This window comes from Diceros bicornis, chromosome 30 (assembly GCF_020826845.1).
Source record: "Diceros bicornis minor isolate mBicDic1 chromosome 30, mDicBic1.mat.cur, whole genome shotgun sequence".
Taxonomy (NCBI): domain Eukaryota; kingdom Metazoa; phylum Chordata; class Mammalia; order Perissodactyla; family Rhinocerotidae; genus Diceros; species Diceros bicornis.
Window position 1 is genome coordinate 9,119,364 of NC_080769.1, and position 16,846 is coordinate 9,136,209.

Below are 16,846 nucleotides of genomic sequence, written 5' to 3' on the forward strand. Positions count from 1 at the left end.
CCAAGAAGGGGCTGTTGGGATCTCACAGTCCTATCTCTACCCCTTGCTGTCTCTCTAGGGCCCCCCAGGGCTGCCCGGAGGAGTCGGTCAGCCAGGAGCTGTGGGTGAGAAGGTGAGAGAGAGGGGCAGGGAGCTGCCCAGGGAGGGGGAGGTACAACCAGTCCTGCTCCGGGGGGGGGGGCTGTTCTGGGGAGCCCCTCCCTGTCTTTCAGGATGGGACCTCTCCCTACTCTGACTTTTGCCTCCTGCAGGGTGAGCCAGGGGAGGCTGGAGATCCAGGACCCCCAGGGACCCCCGGCATCCCTGTGAGTCACTGTATCCTGTGCCCCCATCTCAGGGAACCCCTGACCCCTGGGCATCTGGGGCCCCCTTGACCTCTCCACAGTCCTAGATCACTCGTTGACCCAGGGCATCCCTGGTTATCTTGATGACAGAGCCCTGGAAGGTCTCAGATAGGGCTGCTGTGTACAGTTCTCCAGGCTGTACACTGCACAAGTCTGTGGGTCCGAGGGGGCAGGCGGGGCTCAGATCCAAACCTCGACCCCTGGCTTGGGGATGACCTTCCCAGAGGGCCCCTTTTCTAATTCATTCCAGGGTTGCACATGGGGAGACCATCCTTGCCCATGACCTCTGGCAACTGGACCATCCTGACCTCTAACTCCTATAGGTCCTAGATCCCTTTGACCTCTGACCTTTGGGCAGCCTAGGCTTCTCTGACCCCTGACCCCAGGAAAGTCCCAGACCACCCAGATTCCTGAGTCCAGGTATGCTAACCCTGGACCTCTGGAGAGTCCAGGCTATTCTGACCTCTGACCTCTATTTCCACAAAGGGACCCAAGGGAGAAGTGGGTGAAAAGGGGGACTCAGGCCCGTCTGGGGCTGCTGGAGCCCCAGGCAAGAAAGGTCCCCCTGGAGAGGATGGAGGCAAAGGGAACGTGGTGAGTCCTGGGGGAGGTGGAGGCAGAGATGGGGGAGGGGCACTCGTGTCTACTCCAACCTGCTCCCCGACTTCTAGCCAGGGCCCCCTCCTCCAATGTACTGATTCCACGAGCAACCCAGAACATGGATGAATGAATGAACGATTGAATGAATGAATGAACGCAAAAATACAGTGGTTACACATCATTGTATGAGGTGAACTCGCTTCCACATGGAATCACTCTGGTGATTCTGGAAAGGGCCAGGTTGAGACTGATGCTGGTCAGAGCTGGGGCCGCTGTGGGATTCGGGGTCAGGCGGAGACTGAGACCCTCCCCCCATAGCGACACGGCTCGGGGTGGGAGGGAGGGCAGGGAGGAGCTTTGGAGTCTGTGGGACCTTGATTTTGCTCTGTTCCTTTTTGGAGGGTCAGTTCTATCTGAGTCCCCAGCTGGGAGGCTGCTGGCAGGCTAAAATGAGATGGTGCACAGAACATTCTCAGCTCCGTGCCTGCATGCATTAAACACGAGAATGTTCCCTCTCCCGGGGCAGGGATTGTGTATTGTGTTCACTAATGTTTCCCCAGCAACCAGGACTGTGCCTGGGCAGTCCATCTGTGAAATGAATGAATGAGTGCTCCCTAATTCAGAGATGTGATTATTCGCCATTCTGTGTTCCAGGGCCCCACAGGGCTCCCAGGAGATCTGGGACCCCCCGGAGACCCTGGAGTTTCGGTGGGTGTGAGCTCTCCTTCCCCCTACCCGGCATATGCCCTAATTCTGTCCCCACCTCCCCACCCCCCACAGACCTGGGCAAGGCCTCACTCCCAAATTCTCCTGTGCCCCCATGACCCCTCCTGACTCTGTCTCCCCCCCACCCTGCAGGGTCTAGATGGCTCCCCAGGGGAGAAGGGAGACCCCGGTGATGTTGGGGGACCGGTGAGTGGGGGAACAGAGGACGTGGTGCCGGGAGAGGGAGTTGGGGCTGGTGAGTGGGTGAATTGGGGGGCCGGAGGAGAGAGATACCCAGGGCTCCTGTAGATGCTCCTGCTTTGCTTCCTGGGGCATCGTCGTGAACGTGAGCATCTCGAGGGAGGAGGCGGGAGTGGCTGGTGCTGGGGTGATGTTTGCGGAAGGCTGTCTTTGGGTCAAAGGCATCCTGAAAGGTAGTCATGCTCAACCGTCATTAGCTGATGCCATCCTGGTGCTGTTATGATCTCCTCAGGGTCCACCTGGCGCTTCTGGGGAACCCGGCCCCCCTGGGCCCCCTGGTAAGAGGGTGAGTGATGACCTGCCTCCTGGCTGCCCTGACTTCACCTTGTCCCACTCAGCCTCACAGGCCCCCACCCACCCCACAGGGGACCCCCATTCACCCCCACAGGGGACCCCACTCACAGCCACAGTCCCCCACTCAGCCCCACAGGCCCCTACTCACCCCTACAGGGGGCCCCCACTCATCCCTACAGGCCCCCCTCACCCCCACAGGGGACCCCACTCACCCCCACCGGCCCCACTCACCCCCACAGTCCCCCACTCACCCCCACAGGCCCCTACTCACCCCCACAGGCCCCTACTCACATTCACAGGCCCCACTCACCCCCACAGGCCCCCACTCACACCACAGGCCCCTACTCACCCCCACAGGCCCCTACTCACCCCTACAGGCCCCTACTCACATTCACAGGCCCCACTCACCCCCACAGGCCCCCACTCACACCACAGGCCCCTACTCACCCCCACAGGCCCCTACTCACCCCTACAGGCCCCTACTCACATTCACAGGCCCCCAGTCACCCCTACAGGGGCCCCCACTCACCCCACAGGCCCCTACTCACCCCCACAGGGGGCCCCCACTCATCCCTACAGGCCCCCCTCACCCTCGCAGGGGACCCCCACTCACCGCCACAGGCCCCCACTCACTCGCATAGGCCCCCCTCACGCTGTCTGTCCCTCCTCAGGGTCCGTCGGGCCGCATGGGTCGAGAAGGCAGAGAAGGGGAGAAAGGTGCCAAGGTGAGTGTCCCCCCCGCCCAGGGTGAGGTCCCTGCCCTGACCCCTCACCAGCAGTTGGGCCCTCAGAATGGGGAGGGGGCCTGTGACCACCACAGGTGCCCAGTTCCCTCCCCTCCCCTGCTGGTTCCTGCCTGGGGGTCAGGAGGTAGGTACCCCCTGACTCCCTCTGCCCCCTCCCTTGCCCCTGTCCGTTACAGGGGGAGCCAGGTCCTGACGGGCCCCCAGGGAGGACAGGCCCAGTGGGGGCTCGAGGGCCCCCTGGGCGTGTCGGGCCTGACGGTCTTCCAGGCATCCCCGGCCCTGTGGTGAGTGCGGCGGGAATAGGGACGGGGCGGGGGTGGGATCAGGCCCTCCCTGTGCCCCCGCCTTGTCACTTCTCATCACAGTCGGAGGAGCTGACCCTGGGGGGGATGGGGGCGTCCACACTGGGTTCTGGCAGAGTGCGGCCCTTCCACGTTCTGCTTCGTCCTAGGGTGAACCAGGCCTCCTGGGACCTCCCGGACGGATAGGCCCTCCCGGCCCCCTGGTAAGAGACCTCTTTGCCCCTGAGGTCCTGGCACTGGGAACCACCCTGGGCATCCAGTGACTGTCTAGTGACCATGGGTGCTGATGGTGCAGGCTGACTCCTCGTGACTGTCCATCTGATGGTCCACCCTGACCATCCACGCTAACCGTCTATTCTGACTGTTCATCTTGATGGTCTACACTGACCACCCACACTGATGGTCCATCTTGATGGTCTACACTGCCCACCCACACTGACCACTCATCTTGGTGGTCTACACTGATCACCCACACTGACCCTCCATCTTGGTGGTCTACACTGATCACCCACACTGACCCTCCATCTCGATAGTCTACAGTGATCACTCACTCTGACCTTCCATCTTGATGGTCTACAGTGATCACTCACTCTGACCCTCCATCTTGATGGTCTACACTGACCATCCAACACTGACCCTCCATCTTGGTGGTCTACACTGACCACCCACACTGATGCTCCATCTTGGTGGTCTACACTGATCACCCACACTGATCTTGACCACTGACCATTCACATTGGCCATCCTCCAACCAACCCCTTCATTCGTCTCTGCTGACCTTCCTCTCTGCTGACCATCCCCATGACCACATCCTTGGTGATTCCCACTTGAAATCTGGGTAATTTCCCATTTGACCACTCCCAGTCACCCACATGGACCTTGAGGTTTCATCTTTGAGTCCCACCCACTGACCCTCACTCTCTTTCCAGGGGCCCTCCGGCCTCCCAGGGCTGAAGGGAGATGCCGGCCCCAAGGGGGAGAAGGTAAGGATACCTCCTTCCATGCTTCTCGCCACCATTTGCCTCCATCTCCTCCACCTTTACCTCCCTCCCCGGCCACAGGGCTGGGAGATTGGGGTCTCCTCTGCTCCCAAACTCATCACTCCAAGGCTCCCAGCACCCCTCTTCTTCCCCGACACGTGCCTCTTTTGTCCTCCAGGGCCACATCGGATTAATTGGCCTCATCGGCCCCCCTGGCGAGGCCGGTGAGAAGGGGGATCGGGGGTTGCCAGGCGTGCAGGGCCCCCTTGGCCCCAAGGGAGAACCTGTGAGTGTGTGTCCTGCCCCGAGTGGGAAGAATGTGTTCCAAGGAGAGGGTGGGTGGGGAGCCAGAAAATGCGACTTGTTTGAAGACTGTGGGTGTGGGGGTTTGGGGAGCCTGGGTCTGAGGAAAATGGGGGAGACTTGCAGTTTTAAGGCTGTGTCTGGGGTTTGGGGTCTTCTTTTGAGGGGACTGGAGGCTTGTGTGGGGGATGTGTTTGGACCATAGGATGAACCCCATCAACGATGACCCTGATGTCCTTTCTCCAGGGTCCCCCTGGTCCCGTGGGCTCTCTGGGTCACCCTGGGCCTCCGGGCGTGGCGGTGAGTACAAGGGGTTTGTGGGGTGGGGTCACCTTCGTGGGCCAGGCCAGGACTCCAGCTCTCCCTGTCTCTACCCCACCCCACAGGGTCCTGCAGGACAGAAGGGCTCAAAGGGGTCCCCGGTGAGTACTCGCTGTTCCCCTGGGCTCCCACATCCCCGCTCCCCACCCCTTCCACTTCACCAGAACCCTCGACGCCTCTGCATTCATTCATTCATTTATTTATTCAATCACGTATTCAACAAACATTTATTCAACACCTACCACGTATTTCATCAAATCTAAGACGCCGTCAATTGTAAGAGGCACTATTATTTTATAAACTGCTATGAAAGAAAACAATTCTGCCAGTAAACTAAGACTTGCCAGAGATGTTAAGATGCTGATTTCAGAGATGTTAAAATATGGAAAGAAAATGTGTGTTCTATGCTTGCTGCTGAAAATTGCATGACCCTCCCCCAGGGTGTGTGTGTGTGTGTGTGTGTGTGTGTGTGTTGGCGGGAAGGGGTCTCCATAGACAGAGTTCACCCCCAAGTGACTTCTCCCTACAGGGATCCCTCGGTCCCCGTGGAGACACTGGACCCCCAGGCCCCCCCGGCCCCCCGGTGAGTTCCCCAGGGACTGTGTTGGAGCATCAGCCCTGGGTCCCCCAGTGCCCAGAACTGGGCGGGGCACACACCGGGCGGTCAGGGGATATAGGTGGGGAGGGAGGTGCCTCGAAAGCTGTGTGGGGGAGAGTTGGGGGGCCTCCACCGGGCCTCTGACCGGGTCTTGTCTCTGCTCTGTCTCCCCGACCCCATCTCTCTCTCCTTGCATCTCTCTCCATCTCTTGCATCTCTCTGGACCTTTCTCTGTCTCCACCTCAAATCGTCTTCCACTATTTTATCTCTCTCTCTGCTTTCTTTGCCTGACCTGTTGTTCTGTATCTTTTATTGTCTTAACTACCTTGGCCTCTCCCCATCCCTGAGTCTGTATGTCTCTCTCCTTCCTGCGTGTCTCTCTGTCTCTCTCTGCCTATCTCCCCCGTCCCTGTCTGTATCTCTCTCTCCCCTTTCTCATCTCCCCCGACTGCTGTGTCTCTCTGCCTCCCGTGTCTCTCTCTCATCTCTGCCTGTCTCTCCCTCTCCCATCTCCGCTCTTCTCCTCCCTCCCCACCTCTGCTCAGGGTCCCTCTGCGGATCTGCACGGGCTGCGCCGGCGCCGGCGCTCGGCGCCAGAGGCCCCGGAGGGCGGCCTGGAGGAGGTGCTGGCCTCGCTCACGTCGCTGAGCTTGGAGCTGGAGCAGCTGCGGCGCCCTCCGGGCACGGCGGAGCGTCCGGGCCTCGTGTGCAGCGAGCTGCACCGCAACCACCCGCAGCTGCCGGACGGTGAGGTCCGGCCCCTTCCCCGGGCGGGCGGGGAGCCGTCGGGTCCCGCCGCCGCTCACCCGCCCGCCTGGCTCTGCGGCAGGGGAATACTGGATTGACCCCAACCAGGGCTGTGCAGGGGACGCGCTCAGGGTTTTCTGCAACTTCACGGCGGGTGGAGAGACCTGTCTTTCTCCGGATAAGAAGTTTGAGATGGTGAGTTCCTCTGCGGGGTTGGTGGAAAGAGGCACGGGGCTCCTTTATGCTCTGCCTCCCCCACGGCACCCTCCTCGCCCCACACACACCAGGCTTTGTCTGGGACCTTATCTTTCCTTGCACCAACATTTATTGAGCACCTACTGTATGCCAAGGCCTGTGAAGTGCTGGGGCTAGCAGAGAATCAGAAAGAAAAAAGATCTCTTTGGTTTTATAGAGCTCACCTTCTAGGGGACAAGACAGACAAGAAAATCTAGGAAAGAAATTAATAATGATGGTGAACCTTTAAAAAGTGCTTGTGTGCGAGGCCTGTTCTGAGCCTTTAGCTGCATTAACTTACTGAGTCCCAGCTACCCGATGTGGTAGTTCTGTCATCACCCCTCAGAGAGGGAAACTGAGGCACAGAGCAGTAAGGAGATTACCCAAGGCAGTCTGGGTCCAGAGTCGCAGCCCTTAACCACCCAGCTGCCTTGCCTCCTGACCTGCTATCTCACAGGCCCCATGGACTCACTGCCCTCCAGGCTGCGGGCTGGGAGGTGAGCCTCTCTGGTCCCCCAGAAATCCTGGGGGTTCTCCATCAGGGAGCCGAACAGCCTCCCACACCATGCGCCAGGCTTAGTGGTGGAGGGCAGAGGGGAGCGTCGCTAGCTCTGGACCCCGACCGCCTGGGTTGGAATCCAGATCTGTGACCTCAGCTTTTTCATCTGAGAAATGGGGCTCAAGAAAGTAGCCACCTCATAGGATGCTTGCGCGATGGAGGTACCGATGCGCATGTCAGGAAACATTGGTTAAACATGGTTCCTAAACAGTTGCCGACATCTGAGGCCTGGTCTTCTCTCACCAGCTCCCCTTCCTCCCACCCAGAGAGCGGCTGGGGAGGGGAGTGAGAATGTTCTAGACTTGGGTTCCCCAGACCCTGAGACAAAGACCTCAGGGCAAGTCGTTTATCTAGGATGTGATCCCATGAGGCACCAGGAGGGGAGGGGGAAGTGAGAGGAGCCGGGGAGGCAGCCAAGAAGACTTGTGTTATTAAAACATCACCATTGGGTGCCTAAGGCTCAGTTCCATCCGGGGACTTATAGCAGACAGTGTGGAGCCGCCACCTGAGAGTTGTCCCACCTGGATGGAGAGGGAGCCGGGGCATTTATCCACCAGCTGCTGTCAGTCATTGGTTGGGGCTGCCTCAGAGGGTGGGGACCTCCAGCCCCTTAGGTCTGCCCTGTGTGCCGGCCAAGCCCACTCCCACGGCCAGAGAACAGCCCAAGAGTCCCCGATATCTACTCAGCAGCCTTCAGTGTGGGGAGGTAAATGCAGAAAGGACATGGTGAGCGCCCAGGGCGTCTGCTACGCTGACGCCCCCCTTCCTCCTCCAGGTGAAGCTGGCCTCCTGGTCCAGGGAAAAGCCAGGAAACTGGTATAGCACATTCCGTCGAGGGAAGAAGGTGAGTTGTCAGAGGCCGAGGTGGGAGACGGTAAAAAAAATTTGTGAGACCCGGCATGGGGAGTCAGAGGAGGGGCTCTGAGGGGTGAGATGAACAGGACAGACTTGCCTCTGCCTTCACCGTGATCACAAGCTGGGGGAAGAGGGCAGCTGGTGCAGCGTCGGCTGTGTGATGGGGGAAGCACAGGGCCTGGTGGAAATCCAGAGGCAGTGCTGGAAGGACTTGAAGGCTTCCTGGTAGAAGTCACAGCTCAGCTGAGGCGTAGAGAATGAGTTGGGTTAGCAAGTTAGGGAGGACAAGGAAAAGTGTTCCAGGCAGAAGGAATAACATATGTAAAAGCCAAGAGTCAAAGACGGTCTGGTGAATTTAAAGAAAAAGCCACTTGTTCTGCTCTAGAGAGTGTGAGGGGGAATGTGGTAGGAGAAGAGGCTGGGGAGGTGGATGAAGGCTAGGCCCACCTCCCCAGAAAGACCTATGGGCAGTAGGGAGCCATGGAGTGTGTTTAAGGGAGGAAGGGATCAAATCTCTGTGTTAGAAAAATACCTCTGGAGCTGATGTGTGTGTGTGAGGCTGGGGACCCAGGAGAGACTGATATGTTGGTCCAGGAGAGCAAGGAGTGGGGTCCGGGCTGGAGCTGATGCTCCAGGGATGGAGAAGAGGGCGTGGCTTGGAACAACATCTAAGAGATCAAGTCACTAGGACCTAGTAATTGGTTAGATGGAGGGGAGGGAGATTAGGATGACACCCAAGTTCCTGGCTTGGGGGCTGGAGTCTGGTGAGATTCTGAGAGACGTAAACGAGAAGAAGAGCAGGTTTGAGAGGTGGGAGGATGTAGGGTCCAGTTGGGACTCATTTATGTAGCATACATGTATATCCTAAGGCCTGAGAACAAAGCAGCCAATGAAACACGGTTCCTGACTTCACGCAGCTAATATTCTACTGGAGGAGGCAAATGATAACCAAGGAAACAAAGCTATAACATAATGTGAGGTGGTATCTGTGGGTTCCCCCAAAATAGACTGTGAGACAGAGACTCAATTGCAAGTAGTTCATCTGGGAGGCGATTCTAGAAATCAGTCAGGGAACATGGAAACAATACAGAGAAGGAAGCCAAAAAGGATGCATTACCAAGCCAGTCGTCTCAAGCCAGTGATAAGTTAACCATATATTTTATTTAACCCAATATATCCAAAATATTGCCATATCAGTATAAAGATTACTGAGGCATTTAAAATTTTTTCATACGAGTTCCTCAGAGTGTCTGGTGCATATTTTACATTGATGGCACATCGTAATTTGGGTACTAAATTTCATTGGAAATACTTGATCCGTACTTCCATAAAACCTGCCATTGAAAAAGTAGATTCACAGACTCAAGTTAGGTTTGTTCCAAATCTAAGTTTTCTGGTAACTGGAGTGAGGCTCAGTTATTAATTATGAATTGAATAAAGTTAAAAAATTTTAGGGGCTAGCTTGGCGGCGTAGTGGTTAAGTTCAGGCCGCTCCACTTTGGCGGCCCAGGTTCACAGGTTCGGATCCCGGGCACAGACCTACACCACTCATCAGCCGTGCTGTGGCAGCGACCCACATACAAAATAGAGGAAGATTGGCACAGATGTTAGCTCAGGACCAATCTTCCTCACCAAAAAAAAAAAATTTTTTTTTAATTAAATAATTAACTAAAATTTTTAAATTAGACAAATAAAGTACAAAAAAGTTTCTCAGTCTCATTGGCCACATGTCAAGCACTCATGAGCCACCCACATGTGCCTAGGGGCCCACAGGAGAATGACAGATGGCTGGATGGCTGGTGGGGCCACCCCAAGGATGAGGTCGTGGCAGAGGTGGCAGGTCTGTGGGTAGATGGAGATCCTGGGAGGTGGGTTCCTCAGAGAGAGTAGAGGTGAATGGGACACCCCCACAGTCTGCTTTATCCCACCCCCAGTTCTCCTATGTGGATGCTGATGGGTCCCCGGTAAGCGTAGTACAGCTGACTTTCCTGAAATTGCTGAGCGCCACCGCCCGCCAGAGCTTCACATACTCCTGCCAGAACTCGGCCGCCTGGCTGGACGAAGCTGCAGGCGACTACGGCCGCTCCCTCCGCTTCCTTGGGGCCAACGGGGAGGAGCTGTCCTTCAACCAGACGGCAGCAGCCACCATCACCGTCCCCTACGATGGCTGCCGGGTAAGAGGAGGAGGGCAGGGGCTGGCCAGAGCGGGGAGGGGAGGCCTCGGCTGCCCTCTCCTAACTCGCCATCCGTGTCTCCCTGTGGTCAGCTCCGGAAGGGACAGACGAAGACCCTCTTGGAGCTCAGCTCTACCCGAGTGGGGTTTCTGCCCCTGTGGGACGTGGCGGCCACTGACTTTGGCCAGACGAACCAGAAGTTTGGGTTTGAACTGGGCCCTGTCTGCTTTAGCAGCTGAGAACTTCGGGGGTGGGAGGGACAACGAGGGAGCCCCACACGGGGCGCATTTGGTGCTGAGGCTTTGAAGCCACCGTATTTATCATCTCCTGTGACTGTGAAGCCAGGGGAGAGTCTGCACATTGGCCAAAAAATATTCCTTCTCCATTCCAGGGGCCTGGGGGCTGGACTCTCCTGGCCCATGAGTCCAGCCTCCCCCCACCGCACCCCAGCTGGCATACTGTAGCCTGGCTTTTTCTCCCCTCCATGCCCACCCAGCCCTCAATGCCCCACCCCTGATCCCCCATGCAATGAACTTCTAACTCAGAGCTGGTTAGATGAATACCCCCCGTGCCTGCTTCCTCCTCCTCAGTCAGTGCCCTCAACATCTTTTGGTGCTCCCCTTCCCAATAGTTAAGCACTGGATGTCTCCTGATCCCAGGCTGGGACACCTTCATTCATTCCTATTTTCAGGTGGGTTCACAGAGAAGGAACTGAAGTCAGACTGCAGAGGGAAGTGGGACTTCCCTGGACTGAGCTGTGTGCTCCTTTGGCTGCCCAGCTCTGAATATTGTGCCCCCATTTTCTCCCCAAACGCACCTTGCCATGCCAGGTGGTTCGAGGACCAAGATGGTGGGGGTGAATCAGGATCCTAATGTTGCTGCCCTATTTATATATGGGTCTGTATTAAAAAGGAAAATCCACTTTGTGGTATATTTAATCTGCTTCCTCCTTAGGGAAGGCTGGGATATGATGAGAGAGATTCTAGCATGATCCCCACCCCTCCGGGGCCATAGGGCATAATTGGCATCTTAAGTCTAAGAATAAACCAGTGAACTGTGTCCCTGTCTCTGTCTTTCATCTGGTGCTGGCCATATCTCTCTTAGGGTCTGGCCCTTGTCTCACCTGAGGCATCTTCCACCACCTGTATTCATTAATTGTGTCTTTTGTTGGAGGTGGCTTCGGGGATGGGGGAACCCAATTATAATGGGACTCACTGGAGGTGATGGGTCTGTTTATTAACTCAGGCCCCTAGAGGAAAAGTTGAGAATAGCCAGATCTCTAAGAGAGTAAATCTTAAATGTTCTCACCACAAAAAAGAGATGGTAATTATGTGATGTGACGCAGGTGTTAGCTAACACTGTAGTGATCATCATTTTACAACATATAAGTGTATCAAGTCAACACATTGTACACCTTAAACTTATACAGTGTTATACGTTAATTATATCTTAATAAAGCTGAAAAAAAATTGTGACCCTATTAGGAAGACATCAAACTTAAAAAAGAAAGAAAGAAAATAGCCAGATCTCCATACTGACCTTGATTAGTCTTGGACTCACTGGCTGAGTTGAGGGGATGTTTCAAGAGATAACATGGGACATGGTTTTGGTTTGAGATGAAACAAATGACTAGAGGTCAAAGGTCTGGGTGGCAAGTCAAGGGAGTGAGTTGGGGGTAGAGAGAACTGAGTTAGGTGTTGAGCCTTGGGGTGAGTTGGTGGTTGGGGGTTAGGGGTTGGGTGAGTTATGTGGAAAATGGGTTGAAGATGAGTTGAATTGGAGGTTGGTTTGGAGTGAGTTGAGTGAGTTAGGGGTTGTGGATTAATGATGGGATCCATTGATTTGGAGATTGGGTGATGAGTGGATTGAGTGAAGGGTTTGGAATTGGATGTTGGGTTGAATTGAATTAGGGTCGATTTGAGAAATGGGCTGAACTGAGCAGAGGTAAATAGCAGTTGCTATGAATGGGGATTGGCAGTTTGGTGAGTCAAGACGGGATCAGTTAAGATGAGAGTTGGGTTTGGAGTGACATGAATTGGGGGTTAGATGTTGGGTTGAGGGTTTTTTTAAATGGATTTATTGAGACATAACTCACATACCATATAATTCACCCATTTAAAGTATATAATTAACTGGTTTGTGGTATATTCACAGACTTGGCGCAGCCCTCACCACAATCAATTTTAAAACATTTTCATCACCTCAAAAAGACATCTCATACCCATTAGCAGTCACTCTCCAATTTCCCCCAAACCTCTCAGCGGTAGGCAACCACTAATCTTCCTGCCTCTGTGGATTTACCTAGTCTGGACTTTTCATATAAATGGAATCATACAATAGGTGGCCCTTTGTGTCTGGCTTCGTTCATTTAGCAAAATGATTTCAAGGTTCATGTTGCAGCATGCATCACTACTTCATTCCTTTTTATTATTGAATTATATCCATTGTATGGATATACCACATTTTGTTTACCCATTCGTCAGTTGATGGACATTATTGAGTCGAGTTAGGAGTGATGGAGGGCTGGTGTGAGTAGCGTTGAGTCAGGTGGGATTGGGCGGGATAGGTAGTGAGTTGGGGTGAGTTGCTTCCCCTAAATCCAGGGCTTATCCTACTACTTCTGCCCCCTGAATACTTGTTCTGGATTCCTTCATTCATTCAATAAACATTACTAAGATTCCTAACTCTGTGAAGGATGTTGGTGCCCAGAGGTCAATCGATGAGTTCACTCATTCATTCACTTATTCATTTGCTTAGTTCTACTGAGTTTTTACCCAGTGCCAGGCACTGTTCCAGATGCTGAGGACAGAAGAAATATGTGGTATCTGCCCTCAGAATCTTACTCCTCAGGGGCCGGCCCAGTGGCATAGCAGTTAAGTTCACATGCTCTGCTTTAGTGGCCCAAGTTTCACAGGTTCGGATCCTGGGCGCGGACCTATGCACCGCTTATCAAGCCATGCTGTGGCAGGCATCCCCCATATAAAGTAGAGGACAGTGGGCACGGGTGTTAGCTCAGGGCTAATCTTCCTCACCCCCACCACCCCCGAAAAAGAGAATCTTACTCCTGAGGGAAACATATAATATACAAATAAATAGCTACATAATGTGATTTCAGGTAGTAGTTGTTGTTGTGAAGGAAAATCAAGCAAGTTACATGGATGGAGAGTGATGGGTGGGGAGTTATTTGAAATAGGTTGTCAGGAGAGGCTTCACTGAGGGGGTGACATTTGATCAGAGACTTGAAGGATGAGAGGGAAGAGCCGTGTGGAGTCTTGAAGAAATATCCCACCCACAGTGAAGAACCCAGAAACCCTCAATACCAATGAGGGCTCTTGAGTGGATGGTGTGTCTCTTGGTCTTGTTGCTTTTGCTGATGTCTTCATGCTCAGGCATCCTTTTATCAACCCGAATGTAGACTTGGAGCAGCTCTTCTTTTAGTTCTTCTCCCAAATATCTTTAACTCAAGAATGCATATGGTAACACCAATGCTGTGTATTTTCCTCTTCCTGGGCACTCATAATTGAGAACACATTTCCCAGCCTCCCTTGCAATTAGGTTGGGGCCGTGTGACTGAGTCTCAGCCAATGGGACATGGGTAGCCACGAAACCTCCTGCATACTCCTCCATACTGTTCCTCCCTATTCCGTGGTGACCTTGTAGATCACGTGTATAAGATGAGAGTGTCTTATATGGAACTAGAAGGGGTTCTGGTTCCCTGAGTTATTGTTTGGAAGAATGCCACCAAGGAGACCTCCGTCAGATGTGGCCAAGAAATAACTTGATTGTTGCAAGCCCTTGAGATTTTTAAGGGTTGCTCGTTACAGCAGCTAACGTTAGTTATCCTGACTGATACAGCGAATGAATCCAACTTTTACTGAAGGTCTGCATTTAAGTATGTGTTTGAACTAGGAGGTCTCATTGCAGGAAAATCAAGTTAAAATTTAATGTTGGGGGCCAGCCCAGTGGCGTAGTGGTTAAGTTCACGTGCTCCACTTCGGCAGGCCAGGGTTTGCGGGTTCGGATCCCAGGTGCAGACCTATGCACTTCTTATCAAGCCATGCTGTGGCGGCGACCCACATACAAAATTGAGGAAGATTGGCACAGAAGTTAGCTCAGGGACAATCTTCCTCACCAAAAAAAAAAAATTAAAAATTTAATGTTAAATATCCTTGTCCTCAGAAGTCCCCACCACTGTGAATTTGTCACTGGAGGTGTGCTCTCCCCAAGTCCAAATTTCCTACCATTCTGCTCCTTCTCCCATATTTCTCTCCCTGACATCTCTCCTCGCCTACCCTCTTCACTCTCTTTCTCTAAGGCTGTGTCGATGCAAGTAATCCATAATCTATAAATCAAAATTGGGATGAATTTATTGTGAGCCAGGTTTGAGGACTGTAGCCTGGGGCCTTCCTTCCCCAGGGCACCAAAGAAGTGGGGTGTACAGAGTGGTTATATACCGTCTTGGAACAAAGAGCATACATCACAGATGATAGGAATGTCCCTTTTACAATTGTCATGAGATTGCTTTGCTGGCACAGCTGGTGAGTGGTCACAAGGTGAGCACAGCTGGTGGGTAATTAATCCTTAGTTTTTAGGGAGAGATGCTTATCCTTAAAGGAATGGCAATATGGGGGAAGATACATCCTTATCTTTAGGGGCATCATTCTTGTCTTTGGGACATAGTAAATGTTTAAAGCAGATGTACAATGCATGCTCAACAGGCCATTTCAGGCCCTTTTGGAAAAACAAGTGCAGGCCGAATTAGGTTTAAACCAAATGGCTTCCTCATATACTCCAATATTTCCTATTGCTTGTCATTTATTCATCAGCTGTCTACACTTAGATCAAATTTATCTCACTTTCCTATGAAGAATCATTCACTCAACCCTTCTTACAGACCATATGTTCACACCCACATGAGCCATGATTAGTTCAACTAACACTATTACTGATGATAATAATGACCACTGATTGAGCATCTACATGCCAGACACTGTTCCTCAAATGTTTTCCCTGGATGAATTAATTTATTCCTCATCACACCCTTCAAGGAAGGTTCTGTTACTATCCCCATTTTGCAGATAAGGCAACTGAGGAAGAGAGAGGTGGAACAACTTGCCCAGAGTCCAGGGCTAGAGATTTTGCTAAGCAAAAAGCCATCTTCTTCCTCAGGGGAATTTTTTCCATTGTTTTAAAAAATTACATCCAATACACAGCCCAGGGTTTGAATGCAGGTCAGCTGGCATCAGCTTGTACAATTCTAGTCCCACCCTGGTGCAGGTATTTTGGAGGGGAGGAACAATTAATAGTGTCATGAGGACTCTTTAATGAGCTAAAAGCTCATTAAAGATTTAGAAACTCGGCCCTGCTAAATTAAAGGGTAATTGACAGAGGTACAAGGAGGGAATTCTGGGCCTCACACACTCAGCTCTGTGTATTTACTCAGCATCATCGCCAGTGCCCAGGCGGCTGCTGGGAAACCCCCAGCTGATTTGCATATTCAACAGCCATAATTAATCACACTGCCTGTGCTTCCTGAGCAATTACACCCACTGTTCTGAGCTGGGGGCAGGGCGGGGGGCCAGTGTGGGGGCTGCCTGTGGCTTTATACATGGTTGTAGGGGGTGGCTGGAGTAGGGGATTGTACACATACTCACAACACCATTGGAGATACACACAATGACATACACAGACCGAGAGCCCAGGAAATCAGACCCTCCTCAGACCCCCTTCCTCCCCCAACAGCTGCGTGTCTTGTCCCAGACCCACATTATACACACCCCTACACCCTCAGCCAGGTCCAGACACATTGACACGCATAGCAAGCCACACACCCAGTTGCGCCCAGACACATACCTAGAGTCCCTCTCACACACACACAATTGTGTGTGTTCGCAAACCTACACACAGAGGTGCAGCCACACTTGGAGAGGGACCCCCATTGTCACACATGGATCTGCATGGTGGGGACCTGACACCTGCTAGGCACGTGGAGGGATACACAGCCCCACACAGAGACATGCCACCAACACATAAGCTACATTTCCAGGCCCAAGTAAACTCCATCATGGACGTTCCAGAGGTCTCGCCCCCTACGCCACACATTTGTTCCTTCATTCATTCAAGCAGCAAATATTAAATGCCTACTGTGTGCCAGGCACTGTTCTAGGCTCTGGGGATCCATCAGGGAAGACCTTTTCCCTCGTGGAGTTAGCACTGTAGTGGTGCTGACAGGCAGTAAGCAGAGACATATACGACATGGCAGCTGGTGCTCTGAAGAAAAATAAGGCAGGAAACAGGACAAGAAGGGTGTTCTTTGAGACCGGGTGGTCAGGGAAGGCTTCCTGGAGGAAGCGTCCTTGAAGCAGAGGCTCATACAGAGAGAGGGAGGGAGGCATGTGACATCTCACACAACCAGGCCCAGAGGCACTGACAAAAAGGTACAGATTCACAAGCAGGCACATGCCATGCAGACCCATGGCAACCGACACCCGACCACACAAAGAGGCCCTGTCCCCATAAGGACAGATGTGTGGCCTCGTGTCCTGACACTATAGCTTCTTTTTTTTTTTTATGAATGCATTTTAGGGGGCCAGCCTGGTGGCACAAGTGGTTAAGTGTGTGCGCTCCGCTGCAGCAGCCCAGGGTTCACCGGTTCGGATCCTGGGCGCGCACCGATGCACCACTTGTCAAGTCATGCTGTGGCGGCGTCCCATATAAAATAGAGGAAGATGGGCATGGATGTTAGCCCAGGGCCAGTCTTCCTCAGCCAAAAGAGGAGGATTGGCAGATGTTCGCTCAGGGCCGATCTTCCTCAACAACACACA

General features: G+C 53.3%; 1 protein-coding gene across 1 annotated transcript in view; it reads left to right on the plus strand.

Moving 5' to 3' along the window:
• Positions 1–11,075, plus strand: part of COL5A3 (collagen type V alpha 3 chain) — a 37,032-nt gene extending 25,957 nt beyond the window's left edge. Inside the window, exons 49-67 of the mRNA XM_058525756.1 lie at positions 59–112; positions 252–305; positions 831–938; positions 1,599–1,652; positions 1,803–1,856; positions 2,143–2,196; positions 2,876–2,929; positions 3,127–3,234; positions 3,402–3,455; positions 4,181–4,234; positions 4,410–4,517; positions 4,781–4,834; positions 4,921–4,956; positions 5,385–5,438; positions 5,999–6,200; positions 6,283–6,395; positions 7,769–7,837; positions 9,783–10,022; positions 10,115–11,075. Of these exons, the coding sequence (XP_058381739.1) occupies positions 59–112; positions 252–305; positions 831–938; positions 1,599–1,652; positions 1,803–1,856; positions 2,143–2,196; positions 2,876–2,929; positions 3,127–3,234; positions 3,402–3,455; positions 4,181–4,234; positions 4,410–4,517; positions 4,781–4,834; positions 4,921–4,956; positions 5,385–5,438; positions 5,999–6,200; positions 6,283–6,395; positions 7,769–7,837; positions 9,783–10,022; positions 10,115–10,261 (1,671 nt within the window). The 3' untranslated portion in view covers positions 10,262–11,075. The remainder of the gene's footprint in view (positions 1–58; positions 113–251; positions 306–830; positions 939–1,598; positions 1,653–1,802; positions 1,857–2,142; positions 2,197–2,875; positions 2,930–3,126; positions 3,235–3,401; positions 3,456–4,180; positions 4,235–4,409; positions 4,518–4,780; positions 4,835–4,920; positions 4,957–5,384; positions 5,439–5,998; positions 6,201–6,282; positions 6,396–7,768; positions 7,838–9,782; positions 10,023–10,114) is intronic.
• Positions 11,076–16,846: the final 5,771 nt, after the last annotated feature.